At 35.1% G+C, this 18,544-nt stretch overlaps 1 protein-coding gene and 1 pseudogene across 16 annotated transcripts in view; both read left to right on the forward strand.

The window, feature by feature from the left end:
• Nucleotides 1–18,544, forward strand: part of Cadps2 (calcium dependent secretion activator 2) — a 526,649-nt gene that overhangs the window by 391,535 nt on the left and 116,570 nt on the right. For all 16 annotated transcript variants that reach the window (XM_047562660.1, XM_047562665.1, XM_047562675.1 and 13 more), the window contains one exon: nucleotides 10,500–10,601. In XM_047562660.1, coding sequence (XP_047418616.1) covers nucleotides 10,500–10,601 — 102 coding nt within the window. The remainder of the gene's footprint in view (nucleotides 1–10,499; nucleotides 10,602–18,544) is intronic.
• Nucleotides 17,061–17,862, forward strand: LOC124991842 (peptidyl-prolyl cis-trans isomerase A-like; annotated as a pseudogene).

The raw sequence follows: 18,544 nt of genomic DNA on the forward strand, positions 1-18,544 counted from the left end.
AATTTTTGTTGTACTTTAAAAAGGAATTATAAAACTGTTTGAACTGCAAACTATTCAAACATGTCAAGTGAAGCTACAGGTTAGCTCATATCTTAATATTTAAGCAAATTCCTCATCGGTATTTTATCTTCTAAATTCAAATGCCTAATTTTGCAACTCAGTTTGTTTACCCTTTTTCTTCTATGTTGAACTATAATGCAATTGTCCTTTACCTTTGTAGAAAATAATTTCTTATCTGTTCAACCCCAGAAGCCACCAGAGATAATAGAAAAAGGATTCATAATGTATATCCATCTTGTTCCTGAATTATCTTTTTAAAGTATCTTTCTCAATTTAGAGTTTATGTTGCACTTGTGATAGGAAGAATTGGCAATGGAGAGGAGAGGTCCATTAGATATAACAGATTTTGTTCACTGGTTTGAAAATGCCTTAAACTACAATATGAAAGAATAGCACAAATTATAAAATCCCTTGATCCATTGAGGGATTTTTTTATGTCAATAAATATAATCTTCATGAGCTATTTTTAATGATTATGCATTTCAGTAGAAGTACTGTGTGTGTGTGCACGTGCATGCACGCACGCACATGGGTATGTGTATGTGATGGCTGCTCTAAAATCAGAACATGACCCATAGGCAGATGCAAGGTCAGGCTATTAAGCATCAGTGACAGAAGGTTCTATTGTACACATTCTTCAAGTACAATTAACAAAGACAACTGCATTTACTCTTCAGTATCTTATTATTTAACATCAGAAGGAAGTTCCATGTCATAACTTCTTTGACTTTATCTCCATTTAAAAGTTTATCTACTTGTAATCCATGTTTTATTACTTGTTCAGGTGTTAAACTTCTCTGAGAGAGTGTTCTATTTTTATTGCAATCTTGTAATTTCAATACTTGTAGGCCCCAGGGAAAAACCAAATATATTAAATCTTGATCTACAAGAATACCCTTCCTTCTCATTAGAACCACTTTAATATTTAATTATCAGTCATAGAATTAAACCCCAATTAATATTTGTAACAGAAAATTGGTCTTTTATGTTAGGATTTTAAATAATTACATTTTAACTTGGTCTTTTTATTAATGGCCAAGAGGAATTATTATTTTTATTATCTTAAGAGAAAAATTCTATTCTTGAGATTCAAAGTAAATTATTTTGCTACTAACTATAGTGGCAACTATAATTTTTTTGCTAAGTGTAAAGACATTCTGTCATTTGCTAGAGATCTTTTAACCCAGAATACTAAACTACACTTCCTTCTTCTGTTTGCTTTTGACCAAATTTCCTATTCTACATGAAGCTGTATGATAAAAAAAAAAAAATTGTTCCAAATAATTTACATTGTGCTAATAAGCAATAATCATAATTAGGCTTTTAAGTCATAAATTACTATAATCTTATATAACTGATATATAAGTTACATAAATGGTATATCCTATATACCACTCATTTGTTTCCTCAGCTTATTTGCATTGGGCATCAACAGTATATCAGCCACTGTTCTAGGTGCTAAGGATACAGCACAAAAGAGGCAGACAATAGGTATTTACATCATCTTTGATAGTTACCATATATACAATGCCCAGCAATAAAGTAAAGCAAAGGAAAGAAGGGCTATGGGAGTAGGAAATGACATCTTCATATGATGGTTGGAGAGAACCTCACTGTTGTAAGTCATGTAAGTAGCATGGGTACAGCAAGGGAAGAGCTCTCAGCATTTGCAAAGGCCCTGAGGCTGGTCCATGCTACCTATGGGAGAACCAGCTAGGAGGCAGGGGTGAATAGGCGGAGCAAGGGAGGAGATAGATGAGATCAGACGGGTTAGTGTGAAGAGCAGAGCTCATATAAGGTCTTGACTTTTACATGAAGTGCCACCATTAAATGGCTTTGAGTCAAGAAGGACTGTGATAGAATGTGCTTCAGGAGTCTTACTGTGGTGCGTCACCAATACTTGGCAAAAAAAAAGCGATGAGGTGAAAGACCAAGGAGGCCACAGCAATACTCGGGAAAGCTGATGGGTAGGGCACCGGAGGAGCAACAGTAGAAGTGGTAGGGATGATTGGGTTCTGATATGTTGTAGAAGTCGACGTGACAAATTAATTTTGTCAGGTAGCCTTTTATTTTTTTATTTTTTATTTTTTTATTTATTTATTTTTTATTGTAAACAAATGGGATACATGTTGTTTCTCTGTACATGGCGTAAAGGCATACCATTTGTGTAATCATAAATTTACATAGGGTAATGTTGTTTGATTCATTCTGCCATTTTTTTCCCTTCCCCCACTCCCCTCCCACCCTTCCCCTCCATCTATACAGTCCTTCCTTCCTCCATTCCTGCCCCCCTCCCTGAACCCAACTCCAACCCCAACACTAACTCTTCCCACCCCCCATTATGTGTCATCATCCACTTATTAGCGATATCATTCTTCCTTTGGTTTTTTGAGATTGGCTTATCTCACTTAGCATGATATTCTCCAGTTTCATCCATTTGCCTGCAAATGCCATAATTTTATCGTTCTTTATGGCTGAGTAATATTCCATTGTATATATATACCACATTTTCTTTATCCATTCATCAATTGAAGGACATCTAGGTTGGTTCCACAATCTGGCTATTGTGAACTGAGCAGCTATGAACATTGATGTGGCTGTATCTCTGTAATATGCTGATTTTAAGTCCTTTGGGTATAGGCCAAGGAGTGGGATAGCTGGGTCAAATGGTGTTTCCATTCCAAGTTTTCTAAGGAATCTCCACACTGCTTTCCAGAGTGGCTGCACTAATTTGCAGCCCCACCAGCAATGTAAGAGTGTACCTTTCTCCCCACATCCTCGCCAATACCTGTTGTTGGTTGTATTCTTGATAATTGCCATTCTAATTGGGGTGAGATGGAATCTTAGGTTGGTTTTGATTTGCATTTCTTTTATTACTAGAGATGTTGAACATTTTTCCATATGTTTGTTGATTGCTTGTATATCTTATTCTGTGAAGTATCTATTCATTTCCTTAGCCCATTGGTCAGTTGGATTATTTACATTCTTGGTGTAGAGTTTTTTGAGTTCTTTATAGATTCTGGAGATTAGCGCTCTATCTGAAGTATGATTGGCAAAGATTTTCTCCCACTCTGTAGGCTCTTTCTTCGCATTGCTGATAGTTTCCTTTGCTGAGAGAAAGCTTTTTAGTTTGAATCTATCCCAGTTATTAATTCTTGCTTTTATTTCTTGTGCTATGGGAGTCCTGTTGAGGAAGTCTGGTCCTAAGCCGGCATGTTGAAGCTCTGGACCTACTTTTTCTTCTATAAGATGCAAGGTCTCTGGTCTGATTCCAAGATCCTTAATCCATTTTGAGTTTAGTTTCGTGCATGGTGAGAGATATGGGTTTAGTTTCATTCTGTTGCATATGGATTTCCAATTCTCCCAGCACCATTTGTTGAAGAGGCTATCTTTTCTCCATTGCATATTTTTGGCCCCTTTGTCTAGTATGAGAAAATTGTATTTATTTGGGTTTGTGTCCGTGTCCTCTATTCTGTACCATTGATCCACCTTTCTATTTTGGTACCAATACCATGCCGTTTGTGTTACTATTGCTTTGTAGTAGAGTTGAAGATCTGGTATTGCGATACCCCCTGCTTTCTGTACCATTGATCCACCTTTCTATTTTGGTACCAATACCATGCCGTTTTTGTTACTATTGCTTTGTAGTAGAGTTGAAGATCTGGTATTGCGATACCCGCTGCTTCACTCTTTCTGCCAAGGATTGCTTTAGCTATTCTGGGTTTTTTATTCTTCCAGATGAATTTCATAATTGCTTGCTCTATTTCTGTAGGATACATCATTGGGATTTTAATTGGAATTGCATTGAATCTGTATAGCACTTTTGGTAGTATGGCCATTTTGACAATATTAATTCTTCCTATCCAAGAACATGGGAGATCTTTCCATCTTCTAAGGTTTTCTTGAATTTCTTTCTTTAGTGTTCTGTAGTTCTCATTGTAGAGGTCTTTCACCTCTTTTGTGAGATTGATTCCCAAATACTTTATTTTTTTCAAAGCTATCGTGAATGGGGTAGTTTTCCTAATTTCTCTTTCTGAAGATTCATCGCTTATATATAAAAATGCCTTAGATTTATGTGCATTGATCTTATATCCCGCTACTTTACTGAATTCACTTATGAGATCTAAAAGTTTTCTGGTGGAATTTCCTGGTTCCTCTAAGTATACCATCATATCATCAGCAAATAGGGATAGTTTGAGTTCTTCTTTTCCTATTCGTATCCCTTTAATTTCTTTGGTCTGTCTAATTGCTCTGGCTAGAGTTTCAAGGACGATATTGAATAGAAGTGGTGAAAGAGGGCATCCCTGCCTTGTTCCAGTTTTTAGAGGGAATGCTTTCAGTTTTTCACCATTTAGAATGATATTAGCCATGGGTTTAGCGTAGATGGCCTTTACAATGTTAAGGAATGTTCCCACTATCCCTATTTTTTCTAGTGTTTTGAGCATGAAGGGGTGCTGTATTTTATCAAATGCTTTTTCAGCATCTATCGAAATAATCATGTGATTCTTGACTTTAAGTCTATTGATATGGTGAATGACATTTATTGATTGAAACAAAAGAAACAATACAAAAATTGACAAAATAAATAGTTGGTTCTTCGAAAAAATAAACAAAATTGATAAACCTTTAGCCACACTAACAAAGAGAAGACGAGAGAAAACCCAAATCACTAAAATTCGGAATGAACAAGGAAATATCACAACAGACACGACTGAAATACAAAACATAATTAGAAGCTATTTTGAAAATCTATACTCCAACAAAATAGAAAATTTCAAAGACATCAACAGGTTTCTAGAGACATATGAATTGCCTAAACTGAGCGAGGAGGACATACACAATTTAAATAGACCAATTTCAAGTAATGAAATAGAAGAAGTCATCAAAAGCCTTCCAACAAAGAAAAGTCCAGGACCAGATGGGTTCTCAGCCGAGTTCTAAAAAACTTTTAAAGAAGAACTCATTCCAATACTTCTCAAAGTATTCCAGAAAATAGAAGAGGAGGGAATCCTCCCAAACTCATTCTATGAAGCCAATATTACCCTGATTACTAAACCAGACAGAGACACATCGAGGAAAGAAAATTTCAGACCAATATCCTTAATGAACATCGACGCAAAAATTCTAAACAAAATTTTAGCAAATCGCATACAAAAACATATTAAAAAGATAGTGCACCATGATCAAGTGGGTTTCATCCCAGGGATGCAAGGTTGGTTCAACATCAGGTAGCCTTTTAAAATCTCTTGCTTTAAGTCAACTAAAACTACTCATAAAACATAACTGACTTAAGTTTCTCTCAAGGCTTCTGCAAATATGTATAATGAATCAAAGAACAAGTTTTAGGATTTGCATTGTTAAGGTCTTCTTTAACTGTATGACTGACTCAATAGGAGGCATCTTAATTTAAATTTTAAAATTTACTTGTTTTCCACCTTATGCAAGTAATACATAAGGTCTGATGTAAGAAAGAATATTTCCAGTTTTCCCAGCACCATTTGTTGAAGAGGCTATCTTTTCTCCATTGCATATTTTTGGAACCTTTGTCTAGTATGAGAAAATTGTATTTATTTGGGTTTGTGTCCATGTCCTCTATTCTGTACCATTGATCTACCTGTCTATTTTGGTACCAATACCATGCCGTTTTTGTTACTATTGCTTTGTAGTAAAGTTGAAGATCTGGTATTGCAATACCCCCTGCTTCGCTCTTGCTACTAAGGATTGCTTTAGCTATTCTAGGTTTTTTATTCTTCCAGATGAATTTCATAATTGCTTGCTCTATTTCTGCAAAGTACATCATTGAGATTTTAATTGGAATTGCATTGAATCTGTATAGCACTTTAGGTAGTATAGCCATTTTGACAATATTAATTCTGCCTATCCAGGAACATGGGAGATCTTTCCATCTTCTAAGGTTTTCTTTAATTTCTTTCTTTAGTGTTCTATAGTTCTCATTGTAGAGGTCTTTCACCTCTTTTGTGAGATTGATTCCCAAGTATTTTATTTATGCAGTAGAATGAAATTAAACCCCTATCTCTCACCCTACACAAAACTCAACTCAAAATGGATCAAGGACCTCGGAATCAGACCAGAGACCCTGCATCTTATAGAAGAAAAAGTAGGTCCAAATCTTCAACTTGTTGGCTTAGGATCAGACTTCCTTAACAGGACTCCCATAGCACAAGAAATAAAAGCAAGAATCAACAACTGGGATAGATTCACACTAAAAAGCTTTCTCTCAGCAAAGGAAACTATCAGAAATGTGAAGAGAGAGCCTACAGAGTGGGAGAATATCTTTGCCAACCATACCTCAGATAGAGTGCTAATTTCCAGAATCTATAAAGAACTCAAAAAACTCTACACCAAGAATACAAATAATCCAATCAACAAATGGGCTAAGGAAATGAACAGACACTTCACAGAAGAAGATGTACAAGTAATCAACAGATATATGAAAAAATGTTCAACATCCCTAGTAATAAAAGAAATGCAAATCAAAACTACCCTAAGATTTCATCTCACCCCAATTAGAATGGCGATTATCAAGAATATAAGCAACAATAGGTGTTGGCGAGGATGTGGTGAAAAAGGAACACTCATACATTGCTGGTGGGGTTGCAAATTAGTGCAGCCACTCTGGAAAGCAGTGTGGAGATTCCTTAGAAAACTTGGAATGGAAACACCATTTGACCCAGCTATCCCACTCCTTGACCTATACCCAAAGGACTTAAAATCAGCATACTACAGAGATACAGCCACATCAGTGTTCATTGCTGCTCAATTCACCATAGCCAGATTGTGGAACCAACCTTGATGCCCTTCAGTTGATGAATGGATAAAGAAACTGTGGCATATATATATACAATGGAATATTACTCCGCAATGAAGAATGATAAAATTATGGCATTTGTAGGCAAATGGATGAAATTGGAGAATATCATGCTAAGTGAGATAAGCCAATCTCAAAAAACTATAGGACAAATGATCTCGCTGATAAGCGGATGAGGACATATAATGGGGGGTGGGAGGGGTTAGCATTAGGTTTAGGGTTAGGTTTAGGGTTAGGGATAAGGAGAGCGGTAAGAATGAAGGAAAGAAGGACTGTATAGAGGGAAAAGAGGGGTGGGAGGGGTGGGGGGGAAGGAAAAAAAATAAACATCATTGCCCTATGTAAACGTATGATTACACAAATGCCTTGACTCTATGTACAAATAGAGAAACAACATGTATCCCATTTGTATACAATAAAAAAAAAGAAAGAATATTTTAAATACTTCTGCCATATTGTTTCTCACATATAGTTTCCATGGTTTAACAGGGTTTTTAAAAATCATTTTTGCTTTTCCTTATTTTCCATGAGAATATATGGGAAAGACAGTAAACATGAGAGCTCACTAGTAAGTTCTAAGATAACTCAGTAAGCACTAAGAGCTCTGGTTTTGGATTGCAAGAACCTAGGTTCCAGTCCAGGCTCCCACTTTCCAGCTGGGTAGCCAGCTGGAGAAATAATTGAACCCCTCTGAGCCTCAGTCTTGCTCTCCGGAAAACTGGAGACAGAATTGCTATGAACATTCCATGCTATTCTACATACAAAACAGCACAGTGCTGGGTGCATCTTTGGAATTCTGTAATTTGATAATTGCTGTGTTTGTTTTTACTAATACCAGTGATAAGAAAAATGTTGATGACACAGGTGTTCATATTTATTGGCATAAATTGTAGAAGAAATCGTTTCCTTTAGGCTTGATTGCAACAAAGTTGCCATTCATACCCAGTAATTTAGATTAGAAGGCCACTTCAACAACATTATATTCAGTACTTAGCCTCTTAAAGGCAGTATCCTAAAATAAGGGCATGTCAGTAAAGGCAAACCCAAGTTGTTAAATGTGATATTTAACCCATCTGGTTTGTACCTAGGTTAGTAATTAATTCAGTAAAAGAATGATCCTTCCTTGTATGCAACTGTCTTTATCTTAGTGAAGCTTGACAAAAATGAGCATCCCCTGACTTATTCTCTCGTTTCTCATCACCTGCACCCCTGGCTCCATTCCACCAGTCAGTCAGTGTATGCCAGTGAAGTTCAATATGACAGGATAACGTATTCTATAGTGATAGATCATGATCTCATTTGACATTTCAACCAAACGGGAAAATTCACTCAACTCTATAATCATATGGCATCTGCCAGAGAGCTAATCTAAGGGATAGTGTTGATCATCAGAATAGTGGGCATAAGTTCTTTGCTCTTTTTCATCAAGTTTGTTTGTACAGTCATGTTTAGTGAAATAACCTATATATATATCTTTATCAGTTTTTTTTGTTTTTTTTTTTTTTTTTTTTTTTTTTTAGTGTGTGTGTTGTGGGGGTGGTAACTGGGGATTGATCTCAGGGGCATTTGACCACTGAGCCACATTTTTGTATTTTATTTAGAGACGGAGTCTCACTGAGTTGCTTAGTGCCTTGCTTTTGCTGAGGCTGTTTTTGAACTTATGCTCCTCCTGCTTCAGCCTGCCGAATCACTTGCATTATAGGCGTGCGCCACCACATCTGGTTTCATTAGTTTGTATTGCTATGTAATAGCATCATTTAGGTCTAGTTTTTATCTAAATGCCCAAATTCCCAGATTAATGATTATATAGAACTCTTAGGTGCATTTGTGATCATTGATCATTGTCAATACTTATTCACGTTGCCTTCATTTTTGTGTTAACATTTGTTAAAGAGGAGTTGATTGCAAAAATTCATTTCTAAGTTAACATAAACCACTGGAATTAGCCCACAGTTCATGGTATCATAATTTATACAGATTTTTTTTTAATATATGGGTTTTTTTATATATGGATTTTTTATCCTCCCTAAAATTTTTGAAAGGCCAATATTTAGTTTTTCCATAGTTAATATTCAAAATGCATTCTGAAGGAGTAAATGTGATTGGTGTATTATTCTGAATGCAAAATCATGTAATTGATATTTCCCTATATTAGAAATGAAATATAATTGAAAGAAATGTTTTCAGAGAATAAATTCTAATGGCATGTAAATCTCTGAAGTAACAAATTACTTATTCTCTATTAGAAAAAAATCCTCATACTTAACTGATGCTTTCATAAGAATAAAATGTCATCGTATCAGTGTGATTCAGGTATAACTTTAAAAATTAATTGCTTTGTACTAATTGTTTAATGAGCACTAAATGTATGTGCATGAGCACATACATATACAAAGGTGTGTGTGTGTGTGTGTGTGTATACATATATAATGTGTGAATATGTATATATAATTGGAATAAAGAACAAAAATCTCATTAACCAAGTTATTTTAAGACTTTTCTTTGTTTTTAATATTTCTTACTTCTGTATTTTATACATGAACATTAAAATTAATGCACTGGAATTATAAATGTATTTATTTGGAAATTCAAATATAACCTTGAAAAAAACAAACTAATAGGGGAAAAAGTCTGTTGTTAATTGTCAAATGCAAAAGACTCATTTTGTTGTGCAATACATAAACAATTTGAAATGAATACAAGATAATATGTTTTTTTTTTTTTCTGTGCTAAAAGAGACAGTTAAAATTTACATGTTCAAAACTTGGGGTGATTGCTATACAACCAGAACCTTAAGTTGATACAGAATAAATTTTAATTCCCTGCTATGAGATATGGAGTTTTCTAATTTGTTTTAATTAGTTATACATGATAGTACAGTGTATTTTGACACATCATACATAAATGGAGTATAACTTCTCACTCTTCTGGTTGTACATGATGTAGAATCACACCAGTTGTGTAGTCACATATGCACATAGGGTCATAATGTACAATTCACTCTAGTATTCTCCTGCCTCTGTCCCTCCTCTTAGATGTATTTTATACTTTCAATTCTAATCTTAATAAAAGTTTTCAGTCTTCATACTTACTTTTGAAACTCTTAATGAAAACTCACTGATTCCATAAGGATATTTAGTTAAACATAAAAATCTTGAAAAAAAAATACTTTTCCTCTATATATACTTTCATTCTAATACTTAATGTCCATATATTTAAGAGTAAACATAAATATGTATCCAAAATTTCTTACAATAATTTTTTTCTTGAAATAATTAATATTAAATCTCCAATATATATCATGTTGGGTTACTTTCTGTTCAGAAGAGAACAGTTAAGTCATTTTGACTTACAGTCACTATTTTTTAATATTTCCATTCAGAAGACATTCATTTAATGGTCAAATGTTTGGTATCACTATCAAACATGTTTCACTGCCATTCTCAAGGACTAGTTATTGTTTTCTATAGAACTGGAAAATGTTTATTGTCATCTTTACCAATATGCCTTTTCCTTAATCATTTAAATTTGTAGGGTGTGTGTGTGTGTGTGTAAATATATATAGAAGTAAATACCAATACAAATTACTGAATCTGATTTTCCCTCCCAGGCCTGATGGAATTGGAACAGTTTCAATAGAAGAAAAGGAGAAATTTGAGGAAATAAAAGAAAGACTCTCTTCCCTTTTAGAAAATCAGATAAGCCATTTCAGGTATATATCCTATTCATCAATACAAGTATTTATTTTTGCATATTGTTTAACCTCCTTCTTCCTCCAAACTGTTTGTTATATCTTCCTGCCACTGCTCAAGAATAACCATTAGTCCCTGGTGGCCTACGGGGTGTGATTTGCATTTTTCAGTCTGTGGTCGCCTTCCCAGCCTGCCATTCATTTTCAACCACTCTCAGGTTAGTCCGTCTCCTGCACTAACTATCCACTGTACTCTTGCTTGCCTTGGTATTTTCCCCCCAGCTCTGGTGACCATCGCTCCTCCTCTCTCTGTCACCAGGCAGAGATTCCCAAGTTCTGCCTGGACGGTGAGCCTTTCTCAGTTATTCCAGCAAAGAATGTTCCAAAGTCTGTTAGCAGTTATTGTCTGTTTCTTCACTTGACACTTATCACACAGAATGGCATATATTGCTTAAGTCATTTGTGATCCTTGTCTTTAGATTGTGAGAACATGAGCCCCCATGCATAGCATAGTTCCTCGCTCAAAAACAGAAAAAGAAAGAAAAAGAAAAACATTAGCTTTAATACTAATCAACATTTACAGAGTGAAAGATAAATACTTTGATAATATTCTTTTCCCCTTATTTTTAGTTAGTTCAAAAGAACGTGATGGTTAGAAACACAAATATGCCAATATATTTTCTTTTTCTATCACTTTTTATTAGATCCTATAAAATGTTGCCATGTCAATGTGTTGGGTCTTATAGCATGTCTGCTGTGATGTGCTTTTGTGATATGGAATCATTTCATGTTAATTTATTGAAAACATAAACCTATAAATATACATCCCCCAAACTGTATAATTTACCCATTTGGATGCTAAATGAGTGACCATTCTGAGCCCCCATATCCTTATTTATAATGTTAAATGATACTGAAGTTTGGGCTGGGAGTATAGCTCAGTAGTAGAGCACTTTTCTAGCATGCACAGTATTGGGTTCAATCCCCAATACTGCCAAAAATGTATACATCAATTATTGATATATACACTTATGCTAAATATATACATTTAGCGTCTATTCTCTTATATTTGTCATTCTCAGCTGGAGCTGAGCTGGTACTGCAACCTTAGGGCACATAGATGAAGGAGAGTTTTGGTAGAGTCAGTTATTTAGTTCTGGATATAGACTTGCAATGCATGGGGCAGTCCCACATTGGAGAGTTATTCCACCCAAGAGGCCAGCATGCATAGATCAGAAAACACTGTCCTCAGCAGAAGAGCTGAATTATCTTGTGAACTTGAGAGTTAATTCTCTGCATGAAATTCTTCTAGAGTTTATTTTTTTAATGCATATAGAAAGATCTTTTATATTGGTAGTGATCCATTTCTGCATTCACTGTTATTGAAAGGGTTATTTCTTAGGTGGTGTAGACTCCTGTAAATTGATTTTAAATTTCTTTTAGTGAAAAGCAATGCAATTTTTCCCTTTTTTGCCATTTTTAGGACAGAGCTCACCTGTCCATTGATTATATACTTTATCAGTAACTGTGCACATCTCAAGTTATAGTTACAAGTTACTGCAGTCCTTCCTGCAAACTGGTTTAAAAAATAAACATATATGCTTACTTGCATATAGGTCTCTGGCAGGGCAGTCTTTCAGATAGACTTATCCTCCTCCTTCATAGACTGGCAGCAAGAAGACTACAGAACTTCTCAACCTCACATTCATATATTCCATTTCATTTGAAGGAAAGTAGGAAAAACTGGTGTAGTCTGTAATTCTCAAAATCATGAAAGTTTCCTTAGAATATCCTACAAATTCTATTTTAGGTATCATTTGTCCTAAATACATTATACTCCTAGTTCTGAACTAAAACCAGTAGCTCAAGCAAGTTCATGTACCAGATGCCTCAATCAGTTTCTGATACTCAGGTGGGGTCACTATGACTGAGTTAGATTAATTGGAACCTTCCACCAGCGGGGAATGCAAGTCCCTCACACTGCTACCCAGGATCTACATAGGAAGAGGCAAGTGACAGTAGTGTCCACATCATTTATTATATTTGTCTTCTCTCTTACAGCTCTGTTTCCTTACTTCTTTTATGCTACATCCTCTTTGCTAATTTCTTTGAAGATGTAGGCTACAATCCCTTTTACTTTTGTTTGGTGTAGGATAAGAATTGAAACTATTTGGTCTAGACATTTGGGTTGACTTTTATAATTTCTTGGATGTTTATAATGCTTTTATATATTTTAACAGTTTTAACTTTCCTAAGTTTGTGGAAAACCAGAAAAGAAGAAAGGATACTGAAATGGAAGAAGCTTTAAGTAGCCATCTAGGCAAATTTAGAGAAATAATTATTAAAATTATCTATTAGAACTATTGTATTGTAAGAATTTTTCCAAAATTTCTTCTGTAGTTACTTGTGTTAAAATTTAAAAAGCATATGAATTGCTTGTGAACTCATGTTAAAAAAGCATGGTATTTATCACAACTCTTCTATAGGAATTTGTCTATTTAAACCAAATGATATTCTAGAAATTGATTTCAGAAAACATAATGAGGCAAAATAAACATAAATGAAGAATATCTGGTCAGAGATGGCAGATTGAAAGAAGAAAAAACTGGTAACTTGAACACAGGTCTGACTTAGTGTCCTGACACAACCTGACTGAAACAACAGAACAGTATTTCTCAAGAAGGCATAAACCCACAGGAACAGCAAGAGTAAGAGAGGGGAAAATGGCAAGAAAAAAATTGTGAAAAGTGTTCTGGAGGTCAGATGGATGAATGGGATCTAATGGTATCTAATCCAAGAAAAAAAGAAGCATAAATAGGCAATGTGAAATTTTATAACCACCAAATGTTTAGGAATTGCCAGTTTCTAGCCCCTCTAGAAAATAAGAGTGAAGAATGGTTTGCTGTGAATCTGAGCAGAAGCATTTATATCCCCAGATCTCTTTTCCAACTTAACTCTCCTGCACTGGCAGGAGCCTGCACATACATTCTCTGGAGAGGGTAAAAACAGATGGTACCTGGGCAGGGGTGGCAGAGGAGAGCAAACATAAGGCAGAGTAAAAGGTAGAAATGGGGAGATTAAATACAAAATTATTCTGAAATTCAGAAATCACAAACCACTTTCATGCATATCACTAATATCTTACCCTGGGTCTCTGATGAGCCCAAGAAAGAAGACCTACAGCTATGAACAGCAAAGATATCCACTCACACAGCCCAGCTAGGTTCCCCCTTGCAAAGACCAGTGTCTGTAAGTACCACCTAGACTCCCTTCACTTTTTAATACTATACTTTTGAAAATGATCATATGCCTACATCATCAGACATTTGAGAAAAGCATATACTATGGAAGCCAGAGTCCATTACAAGTAAATGACCAAGGAAATTTTTTAAAACCGCTAGGAATAAAACCAAATTTATATGAGGCAGAGGAAAGCAGGGGAAAGTATTGTTTATCTCCTCAGAGAAGTTTGAAAGGTAGAACATTTGTAAAACAAAAACAAGACAAAAAAGGGAAAAAAATCTCAGTGATAAAATAAGAACCCTTAGAAATTATATGCAAATGTCACACATACAACATGCAAACATACTGTTGAGAGATTTCATCAAGGAACACTTCCAGAAAGTAGATCAGGAATGGAAAACAGGAAACTTGCACCAGAAAGATAAGAAAACTTAAGTATCTGCTTAGGCATTTCATCCTCACAAATTAGAAGAATTCTAGAAACAACTAAGGCTAAAGGTAGAAATCATCAATAAAATTATTCAAAAAGTTTTTCTAGAATTAAAAGACTTTAAGATTTTAGATTGAAAGAACTCATTGAAAACCCAGTAAACTGGACTAAAGATACTCTTCAGGGTATCTTTTCATGAATTTTTAGAAACTTGATGATTAAAAAAAAATTATCAAGTTTTCTGGAAAGAGAAAATAGAATTCACACAAAGAATCAAGAATCAGGATATTTTCAACACTGATGTATTCCATAAATACTTAGTACCCACTGTGTCAGGCAGTGAACAAAAACTAAAGACTCATCTGCTGCTCTCATTTTAAGAAGCACCACTGATCTCCAAAAAACAGTGCATCCATGATTTTATGATTCTGAGGTGTTTCTACATAGAACTCTGTACCAGCAAAAGTTTCCATTAAGAGTAATGGTAGTCATGAACTTAAAAATATGCTTCCTCTATTTCCTATGGTAAATTGTAGAATTCACCAAAACAAAGGAGGAAACAAGAGTTACAGTCATTGAAAGTGGAAATCAGTGTGACAATTTGAAAGAGAAGGGGAAGAATAATGATTAAGAGAAGACCCCCAAAGTGACTGTTGAGCTTAAAGATCAAAGAAACATAAATAGACAATACAAGTAAACATGTCAAGAGACTAAAAAAGAATTTGGAGTTGTATTCATTACATCCTATCAGTTGCCCTGGAATTGGAATTTTATTTGTTTAAGTATATGAAAAGGAAACTTAAATAAAATTAAGAATTATAAACAAAACATTGAGTAAGTCATACAAAGTAACCATAATAAATACTGTATCCCACTTGTCTAGGACATTTTGTAGTAAATGTAGATGCTGAATTTTGGTCTAACACCCTACAAATGATGTAAACTATATTAGACAGATGGGAAGAACAGAATTATGTTTACATTAGTCAAAGTGATAATGAAAAAAAAAAAGTTACTAATGTCCAAAATGGAGAACTGAGGAATTATATTCACCCTCTCTCACCTGAAGCAATTGAAAAATCAGACAAAAACATGGAGAAGCCAAGCACAGTGACACATACTTGTAATCCCAGCAACTCAGGAGGCTGAGCCAGGGGGATCACAAGTTCAAGGGCAGTATCAGCAACATAATAAAATTAGAAAGGATTGGGGATGTAACTCAGTTCTAGAATGCCCTGGGTTCAATCCCTAGTACCAGGGGAAAAAAAGTATGGAAAAAATGTTTTTATATAATATGTAAGATAATAAATAATAATTACAAGAACAGTTTCTGAGGGATGGGGAAAATGAAGCAAGCCTTTGATTTTCCTTGCTTGTAGCCAGGAGAGTTTCTAGCCCAAGGCCCCCAGAAGAAGAACCTAGGTAGAGCCAGCTGGAGTCCAGGGAAGCCAAGGCAGCCAGGCTTTTTTAGGTCAGAGTTCTTAAAAACAGAGAGACAGAGGAGGAGGAACTCCAGGTATTTGCAAAAAGTACCTGAATTCTCCAGCTAAATATTAACCATGGCCTGTGAGGAAAGTATCAAAAGTCTGATAAAGAGTCACACAAAAGGATTACAGGAGGAAATCTCTTGTGCTAGGCAGGGCCAGTAGCGCTTCCAGTTTGTGTTTCCAAGAGTAAATCACCTTCTAATTCACCTTCTAATTGACTTCTAATGTCAGATAGTGCCCCTTTAAGGGCTTTCCCCTAGCAGTGGGAAAAACAAGCCCTAAAATGAACACTGCCCTTCTCTCCTAAAGGTGATTAAAACCAAGACTCAAGAGGATCAAACTATTTCCAAGTAACCTAATTATGTTCTTGAACAGAGGTCAAGAGTGTTTAAAGGAATACAGAAATGTCCAGCCAGTCATAACTGAGAAATGATTCAGAATATAGAAATAATAAAAGAAAAACAGGGCATTAAAAGAATTATCAATATTGTGTGTCATTCATTCAATTAAGAACATGTATGGAAAACCTATACATTATTTTATACTTAATAGTCAAAAACTGAACATTTTCTACCTAAAATCAAAACAATGCAAGCATGTCTGCTATCATAACTTCTATTCAAAATAGTACTGGACATGCTACCCAATACACTGAGGAAAATTGAAACAAATGCATCTAGATGGGAAAGGAAGAAGAAAAATTTTCTATTTGCAAATAACATCATCATGTATGAAGAAAATCCTATAGAATCTGTAAAAGAATTCTTTAATCAGTGAGTTTGAATGTCTTAAGACCTCAGCTAAATATGTAAATGTCAATTTATTCCTATATACCGGCTACTAAAAATCAGAAATTGAAATTTTAAAAGAATATATACAAGGGCAAAAGAAAGCTATAAATTATTTAGTAATCATCCTGAGGAAAGATGTGTAAAACCTGTACCCTGAAAAATAAAAAGTATTGCTGTTAAAATTAAATAAAGGGAGAGAGATCCTTGTACTCATGAGCCATAAGATTCAATACTGTTGAGATGTCAATTCTCCCAAACTGACCAATGGGTCCAATGGTATTGCTATCAAAATCCTAGTAGGACTTTGTATAAGTTAATCTGATTCTAAAATTTATATGTGAATGCAAGAGTTATTTAAAATAAGTATTGAAATGCTGATATGACCTGATTTCAAGATTCATAAAGCTATAGTAATTGATAGCCTGCTACTGAGTCAAGAAATAGATTCACATACATATATGGCTTATTGATTTTCAATGAAGATGCAAAAGCAACTTTAAATATACTTTTTCTTTTCAACAAATGGTGCCAAACTATTGTATGTTCAAATGAAAATCATTCACCTCAGTCCACACCTGGCACCTGATATAAAAGTTAACTTAAAATAGTAAACCTGGCTTTCAAGAGGCTGCTGCAGCCTGTGGCCATTCTCTGTCAGTCATGGTCAACCCTACTGTGTTCTTCGACATCGCCTTCGATGGTGAGCCGTTGGGCCGCGTCTCCTTTGAGCTGTTTACAGACAGAGTTCCAAAGACAGCAGAAAATTTTCATGCTCTGAGTACTGGAGAGAAAGGATTTGGTTATAAGGGTTTCTGCTTTCACAGAATTATTCCAGGATTTATGTGCCAGGGTGGTGACTTCACATGCCATAATGGCTCTGGCAGCAAGTTCATCTATGGGGAGAAGTTTGATGATGAGAACTTCATCTTGAAGCATACAGGCCCTGGCATCTTGTGGATGGCAAATGCTTGACCAAACATTAAAGGTTCCCAGTTTTTCATCTGCACTGCCAAGACTGAGTGGTTGGATGACAAGCATGTGGTCTTTGGGAAGGGGAAAGAGGGCATGAACATTGTGGAAGCCATAGAGTGTTTTGGGTCCAGGAATGGCAAGACCAGCAAGAAGATCACCATTACCAACTGTGGACAACTCTAATACATTTGACTTGTGTTTATCTTAACCATCAAACCATTCCTTCTGTAGCTCAGGAGAGCACTCCTCCACCCCATCTGCTTGCAATATCCCATAATCTTTATGCTCTCGCTGCAGTTCTTTGGGTTCCATATTTTCCTTATTTCCCTCCCAAGTCTAGCTGGACTGCAGAGTTAAGTTTATGATTATGAATAAAAACTAAATGACAAAAAAAATAGTAAACCTAGAAAATGAATGAGAAAAATCTCTGTGTCCTTGGTCTAAGCAAGTATTCTTAACTAAAACACCAAAATTGTGCTTTATAAAGGGAAAACATGTTACCTTCATCAAAATTAACATCTTTTGATCTTTCAAATACATCATTAAAGAATACAAAGTAAGTCATAGAATAGGAGGAGATATTTACATAATACATATTCCATTTCACAAGACTTTTATTCAGAACATACAAAGCTCTTAAATCTTAATTATAAGGAATGAATCAACCCAATTTAAAGAAAGATTTCACAGATGTTTCATCAAAGATATATGATAGCACAAAAGGAATATGAAACATCCCTACTGAACATTATTACTTAACAGGGAAATGGAATCTAAAACTGCAGTTATGTACTACCACACATACCTCTTAGGATAGCTAAAATTCAAAACAAACAAAAAACCTTGACCATAACAAATATTGGCACAGATGTGGAGAAACGAACTCTGAAATGCTAGCTATAGGAATGTCAATATACAACCTTGTTTGAAAACTAGTCTGTAGCCAATTCTTAGAACTTTAAACACGTATCACAGGACCTGGTCATTTCATTTCTAGGAATTTTCCCAAGATAAATGCAAGCCTATTTCTATACAGAGACA

Source organism: Sciurus carolinensis, chromosome 8 (assembly GCF_902686445.1).
Source record: "Sciurus carolinensis chromosome 8, mSciCar1.2, whole genome shotgun sequence".
Classification (NCBI taxonomy): domain Eukaryota; kingdom Metazoa; phylum Chordata; class Mammalia; order Rodentia; family Sciuridae; genus Sciurus; species Sciurus carolinensis.